The sequence below is a fragment of the Scatophagus argus genome, chromosome 12 (assembly GCF_020382885.2).
Source record: "Scatophagus argus isolate fScaArg1 chromosome 12, fScaArg1.pri, whole genome shotgun sequence".
Classification (NCBI taxonomy): Eukaryota; Metazoa; Chordata; class Actinopteri; family Scatophagidae; genus Scatophagus; species Scatophagus argus.
Window position 1 is genome coordinate 13,121,185 of NC_058504.1, and position 24,637 is coordinate 13,145,821.

General features: G+C 38.7%; 1 protein-coding gene across 3 annotated transcripts in view; it reads left to right on the forward strand.

The window, feature by feature from the left end:
• The window catches only part of spock1 (SPARC (osteonectin), cwcv and kazal like domains proteoglycan 1), a 91,970-nt gene that overhangs the window by 26,873 nt on the left and 40,460 nt on the right, over positions 1-24,637 (forward strand). For 2 of the 3 annotated variants that reach the window (XM_046406582.1, XM_046406580.1), the window contains exons 3-4: positions 15,943-15,951; positions 18,832-18,877. In XM_046406582.1, coding sequence (XP_046262538.1) covers positions 15,943-15,951; positions 18,832-18,877 — 55 coding nt within the window. The remainder of the gene's footprint in view (positions 1-15,942; positions 15,952-18,831; positions 18,878-24,637) is intronic. The other variant, XM_046406583.1, reaches the window with a different exon arrangement.

The following is a 24,637-nucleotide window of genomic DNA, read 5'->3' on the forward strand; positions in this document are numbered from 1 at the left end:
GTTTCCCAAACATCACACTCCTGAGTCTGAGATCTTCATCCACAACAAATTTGCATTTACAGCACTGTTTCTCCAAATGTTGTTAAGGTCCTCCGTTACCCTGACTGATTTACTGTGCTAACAGCATGGGGAGTTTACGGTGTTCTCAATCCAGAGAGATTTGGTACAACAGCTTTAAGCACAGATGACTTCAAAATTCCACTGAGTGCTCCTCTGAAGAGACTCAGTGTTGTTTAACGTGAGTGTATCAAGCCTCAGCATCTATTCCATATTTTTAGGATCACCCAGTCTAATTATACTGATCTCATAATTACACAGCAAGAAAACGAAGGATTTTAATAGAAGCATTGAGGTTGACTTGACAGATCTAAGTGGATGTAAAATGATGAATAAGCCACTGATCTCTGTAGCTACTGAGAGTAGAAATACAAGGTTTTCCTTTGAGCAGCTGGAGAGTCTCAAGGTGATGGTGCATGTAAAAACACCACCCTCTAGAAGAGGGAGTAGGCTGATATTGTGGTTCAGAGCTGAGAGCACAATAGGAGCTTTTACTTACTCCAGTAAGTTCACTTTCACTGAGAGTGCATCCATAATTCAGAATGATAACAAACATTGCAAATGACTCAACAATTACAGCATGGATTTTTCAAATCAGAGCCCAGCTGGAGAATATATATAATACATGCAACCCAGTGAAAAAAACTACAACAGAGGTGGTGGTTATGACTCAGAGAACATCATTAGGTTGTACAGGTTCAACAACTTGTTAGTAGCAGACAATGATGCGAATGGCTTTGGCTGATCAAGGTAAAACTAGGCATGGAGACTTGTGATTTAACACCCGGTTTTCAATAGAAAATGTTTGCTTAAAAGGAATCCAGGTCATCCTTTATGTTATATTAAGAAACACCTGCACAAATGTGTCAATCATATAACATATAAATGTTTAACACATGCATCAGTAGTGTTGTTTAATATAATAAATACTAAAAATACTATGAATAAATACTGTGTCAGGGGTTAGCAGAGAAGACAGAATGGTCTGTTCGTGCACAGCTGTCGGTAGTTCACATATACGAGTTTAACAATGAATATTGAGTGGAAGCAAATTTGCTTTCTTTTATAACGTCTCTCCCAATACAATTTCAAATTGAGTTAATTTCTGAAAGCTGCTTTTCCATTTTTAAATAACAATAATAATAATGCATTAGTTTTTTTCTGGTGTAGTAGTGTAGGAGGGTGTGTGACTTTCCAGTGTTTCATTAAAAGTTGCTTTAATACCGCAAATTAAAAAAGAAGAATAAAAAAGGCGATTAAACTCCGCTGATTCCTCATTGTATCATATAATTATATTTCTGTATATAAAAGGATGAACTGAAATTTAATTCTATCCTCCTGATAACCAATGTTCAATATAAAACCAAATCTTCTAAATTTTGTGACAATCCAATGCATGTATCAGTAAATATATAAATCCAAATTGAAGACAGTTCCCTGATGTATTATATTTATTAGCTTTATCTCTTGTGAGATAGATTATGTACGTTATTTTATATTGGATTAAACACACAGACCAAATTTTTTTTGCAAATCAGCCCGAGGAATGAATTTGTTACCACGCATTAAATCATTAACTGTTTTTATTCCTCCATGTGAACAAGCTTAATAATATAAGACCTGTCCAGTATCTGTTTCATATGCTTTTTTGGACCTGATATCAGCTCATTCAAAATACCATCCATGTTGCTGCAAAGTTTTTTACTTTAAAGTTGATGTTTTTATTCCGTATGAAGAAATATATATGAAAAGGGCTTCTAAGGAGCGACTTGGGCATTTTCAACATGAATCTATTGCTCTGCTATTGTGTTTACATGGTCTTATATATCTGCTTTTTATTGTCTCTTATTAGATATCATAAGTCCTTAATACAGATTGTCGACTTGAAGTGTTTTTGTAAGTCATTATTTCTGTTTTCTCCACAGTCATTCTATAACCTGAGGCCATTGAATATAAGCAAAGGTGGTATAGATTTGTTCAAGTTACCTAAGTACGTCAAAAGATCGGCAACAAATAAATTAAGTTTAGGTTTTTGTTTACTTCTGATTCCCTGTAACTTTTGAATATTGTTTGATTCTCTCTTCAAGCAATTCTACTGCTAGAGCAAAAAGGAATGGGGAAAATGGGCAAATATATGACTTTCTTAATGCTTTGTGACTGCACTATACATCACCACAAATGAGTAAACAAAATAATTTGTGTATGATCAGAAACTATTCCAAATCCTCGCCTCACCTCTAAAAGGTAAAATAAGGTTTCCATCAACCAATGAAAACAGTGGGGGATGTTTCTCCCCAGAGGGCTCATTAAATTTAATTTTGTTTTCATTAACTCAAATAAAAATACCAAATACCTTTCTCTGTCATTTCAGACATGGCTCAGATTGAAGTGATGTTATATGGACTCTTCCATACAGTGCAGTTCTTCGGAAGCAGTTGCAACATTGTGCTAGAAACTAATAATTGTGCTAGATCATTGTTTCACCCCTGCAGAGTGCAAGCACATCCCTCAGCCAATCAGATCACCTAGCTGGAAGGACCAATCCCCATGTGGGCTTGTTAGGGACCGGGTGTTGTTTGTTTGTCAGTAGGCGAGAGAGAAAGAGTTGAGGTAATGGCAGGTTAGACTGATAAATGCAATGACGAAAACGCAGCGGTTGTGACTCTGTGTGTGTGTGTCTGTGTATGTGTTTGTGTGTTAGGTGCTTTGTTGCTTTAGTCCAATGTGGAACATGGTTCAGCAACAGCAATTGAAGAGAAAATTGTCTTTTACCACCTTTGGTAGCTGGGTATTGTTAGAATTTCTGTCATGGTGGTGTCAGGACAGTTCTTGAAACTTAATACCTATACCCAAGTGATATGTTTTTTATCATTTTATTTTGAGAAATATAAGTGAGGTTTTCACAACATTTTGTGTTTAATAAAAGAAGTTGTCAAATGTTTATGTTGTCTGAACCCAAGAAGTCTTTAACCTAACTAAAATGGCATAAAAAATGCAAATCATCAAAGGACAATAGTTCAGTGCTGAATGGTGGGAGGGGATGCGTGTATGCTTACAGGTGTGCTTGCATCTCTTTTATTTAGTCAAATGTCATCATGTGCAAGAGAGGTGAGGGAACTCTGATCCATTATTGAAACCCAGAAGAGTCCGACCCCCTGGGAACAGATCTGACAGGACTAACTGCTCAGACTGGGAAAGGTCAAACACCATCTGGTTACAATGCGTCCTGCTGATGTTCCTAAAAGAGCTCTGGTTCTCGGTTGGTTCCCTCTCTTAAATGAAAACTCAGTGGACCACAGTGTTGACTGAGACACACCTGGTTTACACTGTCAGACACTTTCGCCAGTTTTGAATCATCGCTGTGGGCAAGAAAAGGCCTAATTTTGGTCTGCTGTTTCTCCTCACAGCACCAAACAATGCAGGTCAAATAAAATAATCCATTATGAGGGATTATGCTGCAATATTTTGTTAAGTCAGTATTTGAGGTGACTTTCCTATGGTATTTTTCTTATATTATACCGGCAAGAAAGATGATCGTTTAATTTTTCGCTATTTTGAGCAATCATTGGTATGTTGTGCTGTAACTTCCCAATGATAATTGTAATTAATTAATTGAGAATGTATCATTAGCTATTATCAAGAGAAACACTTTTGAATTCCTGAATACTGAAATATGAATATCCATTTTTAATGTCATATGATGTCAAAATGTTTCAGTGAATTTAAGGCACCCCAGAATGAATCACAGTAATATAATTAAAAAAAAATTCAAACTAAACTCTTCTTTGACAGTCCAAGTTGCAGTGGAACAAAACACAGTGGAACTGAGCCTTGAAGAGTGTTGACAGAACAATATCTGCACTATTCATTTTGAAGTACGAAAAGGATTCAGTTCAGTGTTTGTGTAGGCTTTCGTTTCGATGGAGTGTGCTTACTTAAAGACATCTCTCAGCTGTAGCTGCACTTCTCTGCTACGGCGTTTTAAATCATGCACCATCTTTGCTTCATCTCATCTTTATGGTCGTCTACTTTCCTCATTCTCTGTTTTTGTTTTATTCTGCATTTGCCTCTCCGGTTCACTTTCCGTCTTATTTTCCTTTATCAGCACCTTTCCCACTTTTCTTTTTGTTTCCCTCACTGACTCTATTCCTGAGTAAGCCTTTTAAACTCCCATGAGACTGTGTGAAATTAGCTCCTGGCTGCTGTGGGAGGTAGTGTGTGTGCGTGTGTGTGTGTGTGTGTGCTGTCAGTGAGTAGTCTTGGTACGCTTTACTACCAACTTTGATCAGACATCATGCAAGCTGCTGTTTCCCTGTTGTGTTTAGCAGACAGTGGGTGTAACAGTGAAGGAGAACAATATTTGTCCAGATTGCCACTCTGCTTAAAATCCTCTTTCCTTCCCTCAAGCACCAGCAACGCTGTGTGGCCTAAAAATATCCACATTATATGTTCACACTGTGTGTGTGTGTGTGTGTGTGTGTGTGTGTGTGTGTGTGTGTGTGTGTGTGTGTGTGTGTGTGCATGCGTAATCTGTTGTTGCATTTCTGTGGGTCAGATCCTGACTTTTGCCCTGTGCAATGTTCTTTCCATGTACAAGATATACCCGTAGGTAATAAATATGGAAATCAAGGTAAGTTTTCTGTATATTTTACATAGATAACTATCTATGTAAAATATACAGAAAACTTACCTTGATTTATACTTGTTTCATAAACACAGAAACCCCTTTTCCTTTCATTTTCTATTTTATCTAATGGAAATACATATTCTCATTGACCTTGAAGACATAAAAGACATCACTAATTGAGAATTTATAAAGTATACTATAAAGACGTTGATATATGCTTCAGAATTTTCTTTTTATTCTTCATACAATTGCTTCTGTCACTGTAATCACAAATTATTGCAGCATGCATGCCTTTGGGGAAATATTACATCCATTTGAATGATCATTACTTCTTCACTATCTTTATGATGCCAGGCTCTTTGCCCTGCCTTTGAGCGTGGCCATTCAGATCCTCAATAAACACTTTTACTTTCGGACATGAGAGCAAACCAAGCACACCCCTGCCTGAGATGTGACTTTAGGAACAAGAAAAGGCAATAGCGAATATGTGATTTAAACAGGTACAATATATAGACAAAAGTACTGGGATTCCTAACCATTACACCACATTCTAAAAATATAGGCATGAATATGGAGTTGGTCCCCCCATTTTTGCAGCTATAACAGCAATTCAATAAAGTATTTCTGATTCTGATTCTGATCCCACTCTTCTGGGAAGGCTTTGCACAAGATTCTGAAGTCTTTCTGTGGGAGTTTTTGCCCATTCATGCAGTAGAGCATTTGTGAGGTCAGGCACTGATGTTAGATGAAAAGGCCTGGCTCACATTCTCTGTTCCAGTTCATCCCAAAGGTGTTGGGTGGGGTTGAGGTCAGGACTCTGTGTGGGCCAGTCAAGTTCTTCCACACCAAACTCATCCAACCATGTCTTTATGGACTTTGCTTTGTGCACTGGGGCACAGTAATGCTGGAATAGAAAAGGGCCTCCCCCAAACTGTTGCTACAAAATTGCAAGCATAACATTATCCAAAATGTCTTGGTATGCTGAAGCATTAAGATTTCCCTTCACTGGAAGTAAGGGCTGAACCCAACCCCTGAAAAACAACCCCATCCCAATACTTTTGTCTATATAATGTAACTATTTGAAAAATCTTAAAGGGCAGCTTGATACACAAGAAGAGCTTGGGATTAAGCAGAATGCACTATTAATTTATTAACTCACTTAAACTTTATTAAATTAACTATTTCGATTCATTGTATTTCAATCTATTTATTTTCCTATTTTTAAGTATAATTGCTACACTGCGCTTGCTACATATTGTTGATTTCCGATACTCAGATGTAAGGATTTTCTTCTTCCTGTCTCATTTTTTTAATAAACTGAATATGTTTGGGTGTTGTTTACAGATGCCATCAGGGTTAGGGCTCTGGGAAATTATGAAAAATGACCCGGTTCATAAAATTCAAAGGAAAACAAACGTATTCAGTTAGCACAGTTTAAATGCAACCCTCAGTCTCCTTAAGATCCACAGTTCTTTTATTGTATGTCGTGACAGTGCATTAATTATGTGAGTTCTAATAGGGATTTTTACAGTCTGTATGAACAGCCACAGTTTTGTTCAGCCATTGCAGTGATCTCAGACATTCTGTTTGTGAAGTGCAACCACAAGCTCAAACAATGTATGACTGCCTTTGTGTATGGACAGGTAAAGTGGAGGGTATATTTACTGGTTTGGTTTTGACTGAGCTCAGCTTTTACCGTAAATATAGTTTGGGTGACCAGAAAAACCCACAGGGTAAAAAAAACAAACAAGCAAAAAGACATATTTTTTCCACAAAAAGTGAAAAACCATGTGTTTATTGTGTGTGTGTGTTTAAGTGTTTATTTCCTGCTCACATATGGTGAACATAAAAACACTTTGCGAAAAGTTTAGTGTTAGAGCTCGTCTGGGGCCCAGAGTGGATGTTTTGTCTGCATTCATTTGACTTGTATTTAGTTTGACAAAGCCTCAGAGACAGGTACGCATCAGCACAAAGACACACACACACATTGACACATACACAATAAGATGTGAGAGCTTTTTTCCCACAGGCTCACTTTGAACTTTCTACTGGCATTTACTCTGTGAACAGACAACAACGTAGACAACAAGAAGAAAGACAGAAAGCGTCAGAGCAGAGTGAAGGCAACTGAGGAAGAGTTGGGCAGGGGGGAGGGAAGGAAGTGAGGAGAAACTGAGCACAGGACTGCTCTGACTGGTTGAGGACAGCTCCAACATGCTGGGAGAGGAGAAGACGAGGCGAACTTACTGAAGGGAACTGAGGTGGAGGAACGGGAGGAGAAGAGGATTAAACAGAGCAGAGTAATGCACTCTGAGTAAAGAAAGAACATTTATCTCTCCATCCTCCTGAGCTTTTCTCTTGTTTCCCCAGTGGAGCAGACAGATAAAAGAGCCTGTGTATGATTGGCTTAACACTTGGCCTGTTGCCACAGCTGCTCACTGTGGGATACCGAAAGGAGCTGAGGGATTCTGTCAGATAGGATAGTTTTGCACAGGAAGTTATGTGGCTGAATTTAAATCAGTTATTTTGAATTCTACATGACAACTTGTACAAGCACAAAAAAAAAAAAAATCCAAAATGCACTGTTGTATAACATCTAATAATGGTTCCCCAAATCACTGTGTTTTTGCATAATTTCGTCAACTTTTCATACATTTTCACTATGAGGCTCTGTTTAGGATAACTGTTAGGATAACCTTTTTTTTTTAGTTTTTTTTTGTGCTTTGCTCATCTGTGCAGATCATCAGTGCAAATATATGGATTCAATTACAGCCATTGTATCTTTTTATATATATATATAACCATATGTTTCACACTCATCCAACAAATTGAAGATCTAGTTTCCAGAGAAAGGGAAACGCACAGCAACATTTTCATTCTCTCTCTAATTTCTGCCATTTTTTTCCAAATATCACCTTCTATGCCACATAAGCAGAAAACGGTAGAAGCAGGTGGGCTATTAACAGTTTATGATTTTCACTCCAAAGATCTTTGTCCTGCTTAACAGTGACAATGTAGAAACATCTGGCAGCTTGAGCAGAGAGAGCGAAAAGGAAATTGAAATGTTCAGAACAAGTTGTTGAGGGTTTTTTTTTTGTTTTGTTTTGTTTTGGGGGTTTTTGTGTGTGTGGAGGGGGGGGCGCAGTTTCTTTCCCCTGTTCCTTTTCTGGAACAGGGGAAAGAAACTGCTACAGCTTTGCTTTGTTTTTCACACCACAGAGAGGTTATGGAAGCATGGGAGCCACAGGAAAACACTGCCTGAGAGCTGAGACTGTTCGAACCTCAGAGCAGCAGAGTCTATTCATCATCATCTATCTTATGGCTGCACACTCGCTGCTGGAGCTCACCTCACTGATAAGAGAATCAAGGGCCCATACTCACAGTACACTAGTTTGACAGACCTGTAGTCACATAGACCAAAAGACAAGGAGCAGCTCTTCTTATTATGTTTCTCTCCAACCCATTTCCTCAGCCAATCAAACAGCCAGGGGCAGCATGCAGCAGACCTGTAGCCATGTCAAGCTAATCTTATGACATGTTATCTGTTATTTATCACACTGTGTTTACCAGCCTGTGTATCGCTCAGCTGTACGGCTGTAAGAAACACTGAGCTGACAGCCAAAAGTGACTTGGGAAAACGGTAACAAACATGACACTTAGCTAGGTGTGTGGAGAAAATGTCGAAATCACAAGCAAAGTGTTCTGGACTTTTTATTTCTTCCTTGTCAGTTTCCTTTTGCCACTGCCTTGATCTCATAGTCCTCAGTTCTTTTTCTGTCACAGTGTTTAACTCGAACGTGTGGCTGAGATATTCTTCTGTTTTTCCCTTTATCCTTATCTGTCAGTCAGCTGTTCATCCATTTAGTAACTCACTAATGTGAGTGACCAGCATCAGCATTTCTTACTACAGGCGTGTTCTTGACAAATCTTTGAGAACTGGCGTGTTACAGTATCTGACAAAAATAAACATGAGAGCAATTAGATAATAATTTTAGCTGCAGCTGAAATGATAAGAGGATCGGTGAAAGATATTAAAACATTGTCGCTTAAGGGTTTTATCAAGAACAAATGTGAAACATTTGATGGTTACATTTTCCGAAATGGAAGGTCAAAGTGCTCAAACAGATAGTCAGAGATGCACACTCACTTCATTTCATATGTACATGCCGCATGTACATACTGTATATCTGAAAATGTGCGCCGTCATTCTCATAGTTGAATGACTGAATGATGTCTCACTCTTCTCTTTGGCAGTATACGTGTCACCCTGTCTTAAGGCGATCGAATCACATGTTGTACAAACTAACCCTATTGGAGAATACCCCAGCTGTGTGTCCATGGATCTCCAGAGTTCTCTGGAATCCTTCAGGCATCAAATAGGATTTAATTTTAAAGCCTGGTCTCATCCCAAAGAGATGCAGCATTAAGAGTGCGTGCAACATGTGAATCAAGCAGCATCCTACCTGTGTGCATGAGGAGCGAGGCAAAGACCACCACAAGCCAAGTTCAGAAAAGCCAAGTACATGTAAGGAAAAGTAAGGGGAAAGAAAGATCTCAATCAACATATCACAAAGAAACAACAACAATCTCGACTACAAATGGAGTACTAGTTGACGCAAACACACAAAAAGCTGAAATACTTCATGTCTGGCTTTGATCCAAAGCAAAAAAAAAAAAGTCAAACCTTTCAAGAACAAGCTCAAACTCTTTACTATGACCTCAAGAACCACAGCAGTAAGCCCTCAAAGAGTAACCTACAAGTCTGAGGGTTTTAGTCTGGGAAGTCTACATGAGTTTATACCAGCCAGCAAAAATTACATACCAACAGATGAAACTGCAAAAGCTTGGTCCCATCTGCAGCATCTCCCAGAAGATACTGCACCTCTGCAGGACTGTTAAGTAGGTCTGCCCCTTGGGTACAACTGCTCACAAGACACACTTTCAAAGAAAGTTGTGTCTGGCAAATAAAATCCAGCTTAAACAGAATGTAGAGACTCTGATGGAGTATTGTTGGCCACAGAAGTTCCCTATCAAGATTATACTGATACCATCGGAATCAGTAACCATATAGTAGTGAGAAGTACACCAGGTGTGGATGCTTTCATCAATCGAACCAATGTACAAGAAATTACTCCCTCAGACATCTTAAGAGCCCTTCAACCAGACTTGTGAGAAAGAGCTGGAAAAGATTGTTCTGTCTCAAGAAGTTTTCAAGTTTCTGAAGTTTGAGGTGAAGTGGAAAACATCACATGAAAGGACAGCGGTCACCATAAATGCCTGTACTGTTCACAGACGAAAGAGTAACTGAATTACCCAGCAACAGAGCATGTCCAGTACACAACCTGATTTCGTCTTGAAAGGGGATTAAAGACGGATCAAATCCACTACAAAAACTATGTACACTTTAATGACAGCATTGTTTTAGAGAATGTCCATGAGGAAGAAAGTGACAACAATCAGGCTGGGTACGTTCCACATGATGGAGTTTGTACCAAGGCTTTTCCACATGCTCCTGTGCATATTACTGTTTATGTTCATTGTATGCTAACATGTGACTTTGGACAGAGGCCTTCAAATAAACCTGTGGGAAGAAAGCCACTTGTATCTGAGCTTTGAGGGAATATGTTTAGATGGAATTATAACTGCAGATGCCCTGGCAACCAGTCACTTGGATGAATGTCATTCATCTGCACTAGCGCTTTGTCTGCATTCGTGACTGTTTCTTCTGTAGTAACTGCATGAAATTCTCTCTTCTCTCACCATTAGGATTGCTCTTTTGATTGTCAGAGCTCCATCATCATTCTTCCCCCCTTGTCTTTCCCTTCCTCTTTGTTTCTTCCTTGTTCTCCCCCTCTAAGTTTGTAGCTAAACTTATCTCCTCTTTCCAAGATTCCTGTTCCGCTCTCTTGTAACCTGCTGGTTTCCATGTTCAATGTCCTGAAACTGAGAGGAAGTAAGAGAAAAAGGAAAGGAAGTCAGTTTGGCAAGGGTATTAAAAAGAAGAATGAAATCTGAAGAGTGTGAACATGGAGAGATATTTGGACTAATAGGCTGTTCAGTGAAAGTTTTTTTCCCCTCATTAACGTGGAGAGAGAGGACAGAAAGAGGAGGAAGCATATTTTTGATGTTTGGCTTTGAGCCATATTGTTCAGTTGAGGGATGTTTTCAGCAGTGGAAAAAAAGAGGAGTAGAGGAGAGAGGAAGAGAGATGATGAATGAGGGAGGCTATAAAAATAGAAAGCCAGTGGAAGGGGGGGAAGTACGCAGAAAGAAAAAGAAGTCGTTTATCTCAGTTTAGAGGAGCTGGATCTGCTGTGAATACAGATGTTGTCACTGGTTAGTTGGAACCCGCGTAGCATCATAGTCTGGAAGGAAGTCACTGCTGTAATATGATAGAGCCACATTTGTTTTCAGCCCAACTGTGTTTGTGTGTGCGAAAGAGATGTTGAGAGAGCAGACCAGAAAGTCTGAGTACGCTCCCATAAAGTATTAATGTGAGTTTGTGTGGCTGTTCTCAAATGCAGGTGCGAACTTGTGTGCGTGCATGTGAACAATATGTATGTGTGTGTGTAGCATGCAGCCTCATCTTCTCAGTGTCACATGTAATATTCAGTGTTACTTGCCTCATGTGAATGAGATGCTGCCTGTGAATCTTCAGGCCACGGACACGAATAGCGGGCAGACTCCGGTGCAGCTGTGCTACAGGAAAATAAACTCTCTGTTCTTCCTCTCTGCTCTTCTCTCACCCTCCCTTCCTACTCGGCGCTGCCTGTCCTCATCACTCCTCTCTGTCTGCATATCCTTGTCATCTTCCCTCCTCTTCTTTTGTGCTCACTTTCTCTTTTGCTCACAGAGAACATTCATTCATCTTCTCTCTCCTTTTTCCCGATCTATACTCCTCTTACCTTTGTTTTACTGTATGTCTCCGTTCTCTCACCCAGTCTGTTCATCTGTCAACTTCACAACCCAACTCAGCTACGGTGTCTCACTTGTAAACCACTCAGTTTCGCTGTCATGTATACAAGATTTTGCTTTTTATGCTTTTTTTTAATGTTTTTGCAAAGAAATATGTATACCAAAGTCACAGAATGCTATTGAAATAAAAATGTTATGAACCAAAATACTTCTTTTCACCTGCCAGTCACCAGCACCACATTGAATGTTCTGTGCTGTTATCATCTGGTGTTAAACCTAAAGTAAAATGCACAATTCTCTTTCTCATGAAATTTATTCCTCCTGTATTCATCTCCAATACATCTCCTCACATTTTAATTATGAGCAGGACACCAGCAGGGAACCTCTGAAAACCAAAAGGACTGTATGTTGTGTGCCACTGATTTCTTGTCAATTGAACTGGTTAAACTCAATGTATATGAAAGAAATCATAGATTAAAAAGTTTATTGATTTATAATTAGAAGCTAGCAAGTAATATTAACTATACTGCTGCACAACAGTTTCATATCTAGGCTGCAAAGGTTGGACAAAAACTATATATTTTTATAAACTATTTTTTTTTTTTTTTTTTTCCAAAAGCTCTGTCAGTTTTTAGACTGACTAAATTCCACAATCACACAGACCATCTGTTTGAAAGGATGCCTGCTGACCTTGATCAACCAAACAGTTCTGCTTTCACTGCTGGTATAAATATGTTCGGTTTTACATTGCATGCTGCCATACGCTGCAGTAATGGCAGCACTGACAGATTCATTTACACTCATGTCATCCAGCCAGTAAAGGTCACATGACCTCAGATTGTTGTGGTTTTGAATTCTGGTCATAACTTTAATGACATATAATGCAGCCCACTGATTTTTTCTAACTTACGGAACATTACTGGCTGATTTGACTCCACACGGTGCACAGTTCTATGTTTCACACAGCTCCTACATCAGCTTCACTGGACACTCATCAGATCCTAGACCAGCATTTGTCTTGAAGTAGGATGTAGCCTAAGGAGGAGAGCAGAGACTGGAGAGGAAGGAACGAGAGGAGAGAGGAATAAATTAAAGACTATAGGGAAAGAGACAGAGGAGGGAAGGAATTCGGCTAGGTTCCAGACCCATGAATAAAATGCATAAAGTACACAGTAAATTTTTAATGCTGTTTAGTTTCCACCAAGAGGCCAGATTTGCATCCTCATCCCCTGATTATGACATCTTCAGTCAGCACTCCGGGCATAGCTTTGCCTATTTTAATGTTAATGTGAGTATTTGTGCAAACCAATACCAACCTGTGAGTGTGCGCGTGCACACACACACAGGCTCACACACAGACAGACGTTCAGTGGTTACTTCTGCTGAGAGAAGCTAATCGGGTGAAGCCATTCCCACTTTGGTTCCTCTCTAAATCAATTCTGTTCCTTCTCTACCTTTTCCTGTCACAGACTTCCTCAGGGATCTGCTATCAGATGAGATCTCAGTCCCATCACTTTAAACTGGAGAGAGAAAAAAAAATGAGCTGACCTGCTGGAGACCCAGGAGACAGAATGACTGTGCAGAGGTCATCGCAGAAACGAAAGACTTTCTGAGACTGTGCTCAAACGTAAAATGAAAACTTGGCTTTAATAAGCCGTGTTAACATTTTATTTTGTCACCTCTTTCTACAGGGCAGATAATGAGTATATTTATATGCACGCTTTGAGTGTTATCATCGTTTTGATCATTTTCAGGATGCAGCGTTTTTGTTGAACATAGAGGAACCTAGTCATTCATTTTTTACACACATGATTATTAAAGTATAATTATTATAGTTTTATTTATTTTATTGAGTATGTGTTAGTGCAGGTTTGGCTTTTGTGCTTTCATATTCACAAAATTTGTAATTTTTGTACCAACTGACTTACTTAACAGATGAGGATGAAGGATCCGTTTGGTTTCTGACTGTCTGGATTTACTGGATTTAATTTCTCCGTCTGATGATCAGTAATGGAAGATGAGAACGTTGCCATTTATCCTCTGCTTCACTACTAGGGACACACCAAGACAGCCAATCAGTACTTACTGCTACATAACCTGAGTTCAGGAAGCATATGTGCACATAGTGACCAGAAACCTGGATGTTGATTGGATTTATATGCTACAGTATCTTGGTTTCTATTTAAACATATCCTGGTTTTTGGGATTGCGATGTGCTAACACACGATTCAGTCGCAGTCATTTTGCTTATAAAATAACCCATATTTTTATTGTTTACTGTGGCAAAAAATCTGATTTCTGGCTGGAAGTCTGACACAATAGCCAAGTAACAATATGGCAAGGTGTACTCTTTATGCTCATTTGTAGTTTTCATTTCGTTGTTTTCCCTTTTTTTCCTCCTCCATTTCCTCACTGGAATGTTTGCCTGTTTTCTCTGAATACTGCAGAGTGCTTTAACCTGATCATCCAACTGCTAAACAAAGTCTAATGGAACTACTGACTGTGACATGAAGGTGTTTGAACACAGACATGCAGTCAGTTAACCATAATTAAAATGGAGGCACTGCTAAATAAGCTGCATCATGTAGAGTTTTATAATAGGGGAATCCCATTTTCACTGACATCTGTTGTGCTGTATTTTAAACTGGTTTTAATTAAACCTTAAAGCAGACTTAATTAAATGGTTCCAATTTTTTGCTTGCCAACAAGCTCCTGCAAAGTGTTTGCAACTTTAAATAGACTTGGTTGAAAGACTTACTGTGTAATTTACAATTAAAAATTCCAGCGGCCCCCTCCAACAAAGACAATATGATTACAGCGGCACAGTTTTATCTCCTCATAATCACGTTAAGGGGTTTGAATGACATTGTGTCAGTGTCGCAGTGAGCTAAACAGTCACTTAATGCCTTTGAGATGAGCGCACTAAAATATTAATGGGTGTCCTCGGCAAGGTCATCCCTGAGACTTAGATTGAATAGTAAGATGACTGGTAGCAACCGTTGTGAACCTGAAGTAACACCAGCTAGTAAAGACAGCTCAAGTACATCTCCGGCAACAACAGCTCACCTGCAGTTTTCTGCTGGACACACACACTCACAAAACATTTTCTCACATGTTTGCAGCTGCAGGTCAAAATGAACTCAGCAGAAAATAACAACCACGTTGCAACTTCACCACATGGTACAGAAATCCGCAAGATAATAAAGAGTATTTGTTCCACAGGATCCGGTTCAGGTATAGCAACACGGACATTTATTCACCGTTAGCTTTACATGGGCTGTAATCCGTCATGATTAGCTGGTTACCCAAAGGTAACAGGTGCCAAAAAAGTAAAACACTGTGGGTTAAATAAAATGGGAAGCTCCATATCTTACTTATTATCAAGTCAACTCAAGTGATTTTTTTTCATATATGGCTTAAAATGACAAAAAAAAAAAATGTCCCTGAAGGATTTAGGCTGTAAGCCCAATCTTAAGTTTCAGACTGGCCGTATAAGCTACATAAGAATTACACAGATGCAGACAGGGAAGGGAAAACAGTAACCTTTAATCCAAATGTGTTCTTTCCATTTCAGTCTCATCATTTAATTTATTCAGTTTCACGTTTTAAAAGTTGAAAGTGTAGCTTTGTATTGACATATTTCTACTGTCTGGCGCTTTATCTATTTTACCTTCTGTTTTCACAGAAATCATACATTTATATTAGAGAAGTTTCAATACTGGCATTTCTGATAGTGTTTTTGAGTGGTAAAACAGATGTCAGAAAGTCAGATTTCTGTCTGTACTATTTTGAAATTCATAAGTTACTATAGTTATTATGTTTTGGCTTTGTAAGGGCAGAACATACCACATACACCCTTAATCAGATAAGGAGAATCCCCATAAAAATTCTTCTTCTTCTCTCAGCCACGCATTAGCACAATAAAAATGCACTAAATTCATACACGTCTCTGCTTTTGCAAAACTTCTATGTCTTGTATTTTTTTTCTTTCCCTCTTTCCCCTATCTCATTTTCCTTTATGCTGTGCCTCAGCTCTAAGCCTAAACAATTTGCCCTTGCTGTGTTTCAAATTACATGCCACATCAAATAAAGCTATCTCATAAGGCTGCAAACACGAATGTGAGTGTGTGTATGTGCAAGCCCTTTGGTATTCTGTCACCTTCAGAATCAGATTCCTATTAATTGAATCTTGAGAGTTGAGTTCAGTATTCAGAATGAGTAACATGGATGTAATAGATCTGATAGATATTGCATACTGTGCCGTTATCACTGACCTTTCTTCCTTTCTTTCTCTCCTCACTCCCCTCTATTCCTCTGCCTCTCTCCTCTGCATTAATTTAAAGGAAGCAGAGGTAAGTAATCCATTGTGTTTACTATTTAATAATAACTTTCTGAAAAATACTGCAGTATCTTCCTGGAAGCCCTGGACACTGTAGTGTATGTAGTGTGTGTCTGATACTTACTTTAAGGCATGGTTGCAGAGCTGAAGCAGTGTTGCTGATTTAAATGCACAGCAGGTTGAGTGGCTGGTCAGCCACAGTGTATTGCATATTAAAATATTGTGGTACATTTAGTGATTTTACACTTTAAGGAAAATGTTTTAATATATCAATATATCAAGCCCTGATTATCATCATCAGTCAATGCACAGATTAGTTTTCAGTACATTAATCTTGCAAAAAAAAATAATCTTTCTTGTGGATTAGCTCGTGCGGTTGTGTTCATATCTGGCATACTAATGAAACAGAACTCAGGGACGCTTACAATACATGGCCTAAAGTATGTGGACAGCTACACTTTTCACCCATATTGACTACTGATTGTCTCGTTTCAAAACCACAGAGATTTCTATACTACTTTAACAGCCTCCATTCTTCTGGGAACCATTCAAAGGCAAAGCTTTAGTGAAAGCGTTAACATTAAAATTCAAATTAGCTGATGCCTCATTAGGTGTAACCATTGTCACTGAAAGAGAAGGTTAACCCTAGTCTATGAGTTACCATTTCTGAATTCCCCGTTGTTAACCGTTGCTAATGGTAACCTGGTCACACAAGGGACGAACCTGAATAAGCTAGAAGGATTCTGATACCAGTTTCCTGTGCACCAGAATGTTAATAGATGTAGCCAGCTGTGGAGATAGGCCTGGCTTTACTAGACTAAATTAACCCTCTCTCTGCATGGATCTGGCTAGTCATCTGGGTAGTCACATAGTCATCAACTGTTCTTCAAACTCTCTTGTGCATATGTCTTTAACTGTGGTTGTGGATCTGCAGCCCAGGCTCATCCACTCTGTGGGGCATATGTTTTCAGTTTTAACTGCTTTTCCAAACAACTTCACACTTGACACCGCTGTAGTTAGAATATTGACAGACAGAGCAGGAAAGATGGACATAAAATAACTGAAAAGAAGTGAGGTCATGAGAGCAGTAAGGACATAAGAGAGAAGCTAATTAAGCTTCATCTCCTCATTTCAATTTTTTGTATTGACTCAAGCGTCAGCAGTTGTCATTTATAGAGCAAGGACTGGATGAGTGGGTCAGCTGTCCATTTTCTGTTTCCTATGACTCTCTCTCTCTCTCTCTCTCTCTCTCTCTCTCTCTCTCTCTCTTCCCTCTTTTATTCAATAATAAAGGAGGTAGAGGTCCTGCTTTTAAACTCAGCAGGTTTTCCCTGCCTCGTTCACATGGTGTCACTGACAGGCTCACTCCATGCTGACACACATATGGCTCGCCTTGGGCACTACTTGAGATGCAGACACCACCACCGTGTGTGTGCGTGTGTGTGCGTGTGCGTGCGCGTGTGCGTGCATTGGTGTGTACAGCTAATGTCTAGAAAAACACAGACAGTGCAAGCCTAAGTCAGTAACTCTTAATCTTAGCATTTACAGGTACCATATAAATATTTCATAAATGGTTCAGAGCACACCGTAATGTATGTATGTAAGTGTGTATTAATGTATTTGTTAACAACTCCTCCTGTGGTCACTCATGATGGGAGGCTGGTTTATATGTTGCATGGAAAAGTCATAATTTTTGACAGATACTGTACATTAAGAAAAACTTGTCCTTTGATCTGCTTGCAATTACATTATAGTGCGTTATAAACCGACTGTAGTGCCTTTAATTAATAAACTGGGCACTGATGAAAACAAGTAAATCTCTTGCAAACAGAGCTCACAGTGAAAGTTTCAGGCTTTTACACCCCAACGGCCAGCTGATCATCAGCTGATCTTCCTCAGCATCAATCTGAGGTCTGTTGAAATGCACAACTGCTTTTGCTGCAGCTATTTTTATTCAGTACTGCTGCTGCAATCCTGGAAAAAAATAAAAAATAAAAAACATCTGCTGCCTTTATCTCCTGTCTGCCTTCATCCATAAGTTGTTTTTAAATGTGTCTATATGCTGTGTCCTATAAGGTGATTCATACCATAGCGTTAAAAGTCATTTCACCTCTATATGTGAAATGCATGTAACGCTAAACAGCATTTTTTAGGCTGCGGCTCTTTTCATAATTGAGTTTTTAATTGCTCTACAGAAGAGGAGATGTGTCTAGCTGGGCAGGAAATCCACTCTGAATGGAGCCATTGAATCAACGTGTATTTGGCTTTACAAATCCAAACGTCTTCTCAACTAAGCTTAGCTGAGACAAGCCAATTATTTTCTCTTTTATTTTCATTTGATGGAGCTTTTCCACGACTATACTGTATTCAGTCAATATGAATAGTGAGCGCTTCTTCAAATATGATTTTGGGAACCTCCCAACAGCTAAAATCTGACACTGACAGTCTCCCTCCTCTTCTCCTCCAGTTATCTTTCCCAATAACAACCAAAACAACAGTTCTTTCTGAAATGTTATTCAGAGCAGAAGTCCATTACAACCTTGACATTAAATGTTTTTGTCCTAGTTAAACCCTGTCTTTTTCCTAGAGCCTGAAAGTTTCTTTACTCCCCAGTGTGCCTCCTGCAGGTTTCTCTGTATATTTCTGTCCTATTTTTAACCTTCCAAACAAGCTTGTACCTTTTAACATCTTTCCATTTTCTGCTACACTCATTCAGTTTTACAAAACGTAACTGTGAATTGACAAAAGGGGAGAAGAATGACAACTAGACTTCTCAGTAGTGTGGTTTAGCATTAGGGTTGTTGTCTCTGTGGTCTACAAACTAATTCAATGATATTTTCAATGTGGAGTTATTTTTTCATAACCTACATTCTTGTGTTGTGTTTCCACTCAGGATGACTACTTCAAAAGCTGGGCTCCTGCCAAGTCTCTAGACCAAGGTGAGTCCTGCTGTTTGGCTGTGATTCTATGAGTGCACTCAGTATATAAGACTTTAGGGTGAGCACTTTTTGAGTACTGACCAAAATGTGTCTGCAGCATTAGTAGTATTGGATGCTTGGACTTGGTGTAAGTTGTGTTTTATATGATAAGTATATCCTGATCTAAATCAGACAAAATAGCATGTCTTAGACTGTCAAAACGACAACATGAAAAGATAATGAAAGGAGAGGTATGCCAAAATTTCTCAAACTACAAGGCAAAAATAGTATAATTGCGGGGGTATCATTTAGTCTTATTAAACTCTTTAACCATCCTGTAATGCATATATCTTCAACTAAGGTAAGAGCGGCGTTTTATATTTTCTTTTGCTGGAGAAAAATACTCACACAATGAGGGTAATTTGGTCAGCATTATCAAACTACCAAAGACTTTACAGGGCTGTTATTTTTTTGTTCTTTTTAAGTTAATTGTAGTAGCCTTTGCAAAGCATGCGCCACAACTAAATGTCTTTTATTAGCTTTGAATATATCAGGCTCATTCACTCCCATTCAACTTCAAACAACTTCTCCAAGATGATTCTGAGGACTTCTAACCCTTTCCACCTTTGTTTGCTGTTACTTTTAAAGTTCAATTCATGTCCCTGTTGAATGTGAATATGTATAGAGAAGCATGAAGGTGGGATTAAGAGATTAAACAGTAGGAAACATTATAAATTGAGTTCAAAAACTCTGTGTCTCATTGAGTAAAGTTATGACCTTCATCCTGTCACAACCTGTTTAAGGCAAAAGACAAACTGAAGCAAGAATCAAACATGTAACATTAAATAAAATATTACAAAAGATTCTAAAACATTAAATAATGCTGGATTTTACACTGTAACAAGTTTAAAGTGCAGCCTTTTTGCTTTAAAGGCAATAAATCATATTCAGGCAATATAATAAACATAATAAATAAAATATTAATCAATGGATAACTGTATCTCATGAGGCGATAGAAGTAGTGCAAAACATCTTCATTATGATTTAAGAGTGCAGTGCAGTGATTAGCGCTGTCAATTTAATATGCTTATTTATATTACTTGCTTTTACTTTAAAGGAGTCATCCTTCACTCTTAGTTTTCTAATGGTACAGTTTACAGCAACCGAACTAATTGTGCTGTTCAGTGAGCTGTTGCCAAAAATCCAATCATCTCTTTAAATACAAATGTGTGTGTGTGTGTTTCTCTGTGTGTGTGTGTGTGTGTGTTTCCATTTGCGGCTGCTTTTCACAGTTACGCACTGCTTATGGACTTACTATGGCGACAGTGCCAAGTCCACTTCATCAATCACGCTCAAGTGTGTAATGCTCTTAGACCCCTAGTAACTCTTGACTAAACTCAATTATTACAAACATTCACTTACTCTCACCCACACTCACATTGTTTCACACATATGCGCACACACACAGATGCATACGTTTGGGGGAGGGGAGGGGGGATGTCGATTGGACTGCAGCTCTCTGAACAGCACAACAGACATTAAATCTTTCTACCACCAAGTATGCTCTGTTCTGTGCTGGCTTGGTTTTGCATATCTAGCACAGTAACTGTAACTCTTCAGGGAAAGACTTGCTGAGCAGGTTTATCTGGGCCAGCTCCTCATGGATACTGAGCCTAATGAGAACAGCCTCGCCTCGCTGCATCAAATCGTACAGTTACTCTATGGTTTCTCAATGAGGGCTACATAAAAAAAGTAAACAGAGCTTCGTTCTCTTAGCCTGGACTAAATACATCAGAATTTAGAAATCTACTGACAAAATTCAGGAGCAGCACATGTGCAGAAGCCTGATTTGGGTGCTAAAACAATGATGTACAAGCAAAAAAAAGGTTAGATAATGGTTTTGTTTCCCAGGAGATGAGATGCTTACTACTATTACTGTTCATGTTTGTTTCCCCTTTGAACCTACTTTTGGCAAAAGATTTCAGTCAGTACTTTGATGACTACAATGTCATTGTGACCAACAAAATTGATGGCAGGGGCTACAAAAATAAAATACATGATGCTCGCAGTTGAAATCATTTCATATGTTTCTTTAAACATTTAACAAAAATGGAAAAAAATCTTTAAATGCTCCCTGAAAACCATTTCCTTTTCTAAAACTTCTCGAGGTTCTTACGTTGCCCATATCACACAGTACACTTTGTACGTGTGAGTCACTGCAACATCTTGAGAGGACCAAGCTGGGATGACTTTATCCTCGTGACGTGTGTTTTTCTTTACAGGGACATTCAAAGTAGTTGAAGCATAGAGGAGATATGTGCCAATTAGACTTTAAAAGTGCATAAAAAACATTTTTTTTCTCAATCTTCTTTTAGTCTTGGCTGTTCTGCTGCAGCAGAACGCTTCAGCTGCAGTACGACAGCTCCCTTGCTGCAGAGCTGCCAGCATCACTGTGCACAATGCAGTTACTCCTACACAAATAACATATCTGGAAAGAATGGATAGTGATACAATTACACAGTGACTAAATAAGGGGAATCAATCAAATTATCTGGTCTGTGTCTAAACTGCTTTAAGTGGGTCCCATTTTCACCTAAGTGGCTCTCGAAGGCATCACTCGCATCAATGTTACCTTCACCTTCTGACTCCAGCCAATGTCAGCATGACAGAGTTTTGAATGTGAATCACTCAGTGTGGTGACATCATATGGAAAATGTATGAATGCCTTTGCTGAACAAGATCACAGTGCTGACTTGTTGCTGAAGAAACTTTGTTTTACCTGAAGAGCACATTCAGACTGCTGATGGATGAGAAACACTTAAGATTGTAGAGGTAATAACAAGAAGTGAGTGAATTTGAGGAATTTGTGTTTTAAGAAAAATGTTAATACGGAAGGGTCAATACAGCTGAAAGCAAAGCGGCATCAGTCACTACCTGCTGATCTCAGTTTGACTAATGAATCGCTGGTCGCCCTTGGAGACTAATCAGCACCAGGAAGGTTGATGGGGGAATATCCAGTCCCCTGATGAATCGCTTGCCGATTAATGCTTCCCTCTGTAGCATGTAATGAATGAAATCAGTGGGATCACAAATGACTTGTTTGTGATACTGAACAGCAAGCGCTTGAGTGGTAAATCTGTTTTCCAGATATCTTGTAGCTTATTGAAGTCCAGCAGTTGATTTGTAGTTTCTGGCCTAGCTCTGGTAAACATGCTTAAAACTTAAGAAACAGCTTACTGTCTGTAAGGCCAGTTTGCTCACAGAAGCCAACATATGTTCCAGCTTATCTTTATGCTAATATTATTCCCATGTCAGGATTGTGCTGTTGATTTAACTTTGCATGTAGTCCTGGTTTCTGTTTTCTGTGTTTTCCTGTATTTGCTTGGTGACAGCAGGCAAAAAAATTTGCAAATACAAAAGGGACTTTTTCCTGCAACTGAATCCTGATTTTAAATAATTGTTTTCTGTCTTTTGTTTGTTGTATGGTTTTCCCAGCTTGTTTTGCTAGTATGAATAGCTTTCCTGGGACTAAACATTGTTTAACAACATCAGAATCTCTTTTATATATATATATATATATATATATACACTGCTCTTCTGCATATTAGGGATTGATGTTGCAGCATAATTTACTTTCTGTTGTGTATTTTGATCCATTGGAAGCTCTGAAATTTACATTTGATTGTAGCTTTGATAATTGCCTGGGGATGTGAAAGGGAAACCTTTTTTGTTTTTGGACTAGAAAAAAGATTTGGCATATTTGATAATACTTTTATGAATCCTCCCTAAGAATACTTATGTACAGTAGACACTGTTCATGTGATGTAGGTCAGTGTTTCCCAAACTTTATAGTCCATTAACCCACTGCTGTAATTTAAGGAGTGTGACTCAGTTATTCAGACTATTTAAGTTTGTCTCTCTATAGGACTTCACTTTGCGTACCCCTGTGGGTACACGTACCCCAGTTTGGCAACCACAAATGTAGGTGATATTGTAAGAACATTATGAACAAAGTGGGACTTAGGCCAGTAACCGTCTGACTGAAATGGTTACAATGCTTTATAGTGGTATTTTAATTCCTTGAAATGGTGAAGTGAGAGTGGAATGGCTTTCACTTAACATATGTGGATACATTTTGTTTTGGTAACATTTATGGTCTAAACCAACCCCCCTTATTGTCTCCATTTGTGTATTGTATAATGTGGATGGTAGCAACTTGAGCACATTTTGTATTTGTAAAAACCTGACTAAATAAATTATCTTTTATTTTTTTTAATACTGAAGAAGTCCCAAACTCAACATCACGTGGAGGTGAAGTTCTGTCAGTTTTTGCAGGCAGGCAATTTACTAAACCAACAGACTCCTATATAAAGTGCTGCTTCCCACAAAATATATTAATTCAGAATACAGCATACCCTGCAACTCTGCTTTATGTGTTCTCCCCTCACTTCAGTCACTGTTTTCTCTCCCCTGTTTATTCTTCAAACATTACCCTCAGTTTCTGTATATGCTCTCATCAGTTTCACCTGTTTTTCTTCACAGTGTATTTTCAGGCCATGTCTCACCACCCCTTCACTTTTCAATTTCATTTCTGTTCATTGTTCCTTCTTTTTTATTGTTTCTGACATATTGAGTTCATCAGATGGGAATTACATAATGATGAACAATGGATGACTGTGAATCAACATACCACAGTGACGTAAATGCACACACACACACACACACACACACACACGCATACATAGACCGAAAGACTGTGAGAATTAGTTGTTGGTTGGTTTTGTACATATTTGATTAATTATTAAAGAGGTGTGGATATTATTATCACATTCCCCTGTGTAATTCTAGACTCGTCTCTTCTCTCTTTGCTTTCATCAGCTTCTTTTGCCCGGTGTGAAATCTTTAGTCTAAAGACTCACCAACAAAATGTCCCTGCCAGCTCTACTTACGCTTCCTTTATTTTGACAGATGCTCTTACTTTTCACTGTATGTACCTCATCATTTTTTGTGCTTTTCATAAAATACAATTTAGCCATGTCACAGCAGCAGCAAGAGATCTTTTCCTCATATTCAAATATTTTGAACTCTGCTTTTGGCAGGATTAAGAAAATATTAAACTATTTAAGGCAGGATACAAAATATTCAAATTGAAAATACAGACCAGATTAATGAATAATATAGAGCCATTAATAGAGTAATAATACTACAACTAATAGTAGCACTGTTCTGTGAAGTTTACTGTGCCTGTACTTCATTTTGGCAGTGCATTAAGCTTCTTGAAGCAGTACTCTCCAGAGATGAGAAATGCTAATATTAATTTATATTTCAAACTTTTTTCCTTTGGCCAGAAATGTGATAATAGAGCACTGGGAAACAGTGATAAAATTAATCAGAAAACTTGTTTCCATGGTGACAGGCCATTGACCTGCCGATGGATGTTTAACCTGTTAGGCCTTTGTACATGTTATGCTTAATTCTATAGGCCTGCACAGAGGTAGGTGTGTGTGTGGGTGACACTGGCCTGTGTCCCAGAATACCCAGCTTGCCCTGTGGGTGTGCATAAGCAGACATCTGCTGAGCTCAGTTCAGAGCTTCATGTGTTCATGGTGCACCAACACGCTGCCCAAAGCTCACCCAGAACAAATGAGTGGGAAGTTATGTCGTGTGATGAAAAGGTCAAAGCTTTACAGTAGAAAGCTGTAATCGAATCAACCAGCCTCGGGTTCACTACTTTCTGTAGCTCGTCTGTCATTCTGTAATAATGAAACAATCCTGAGGTTT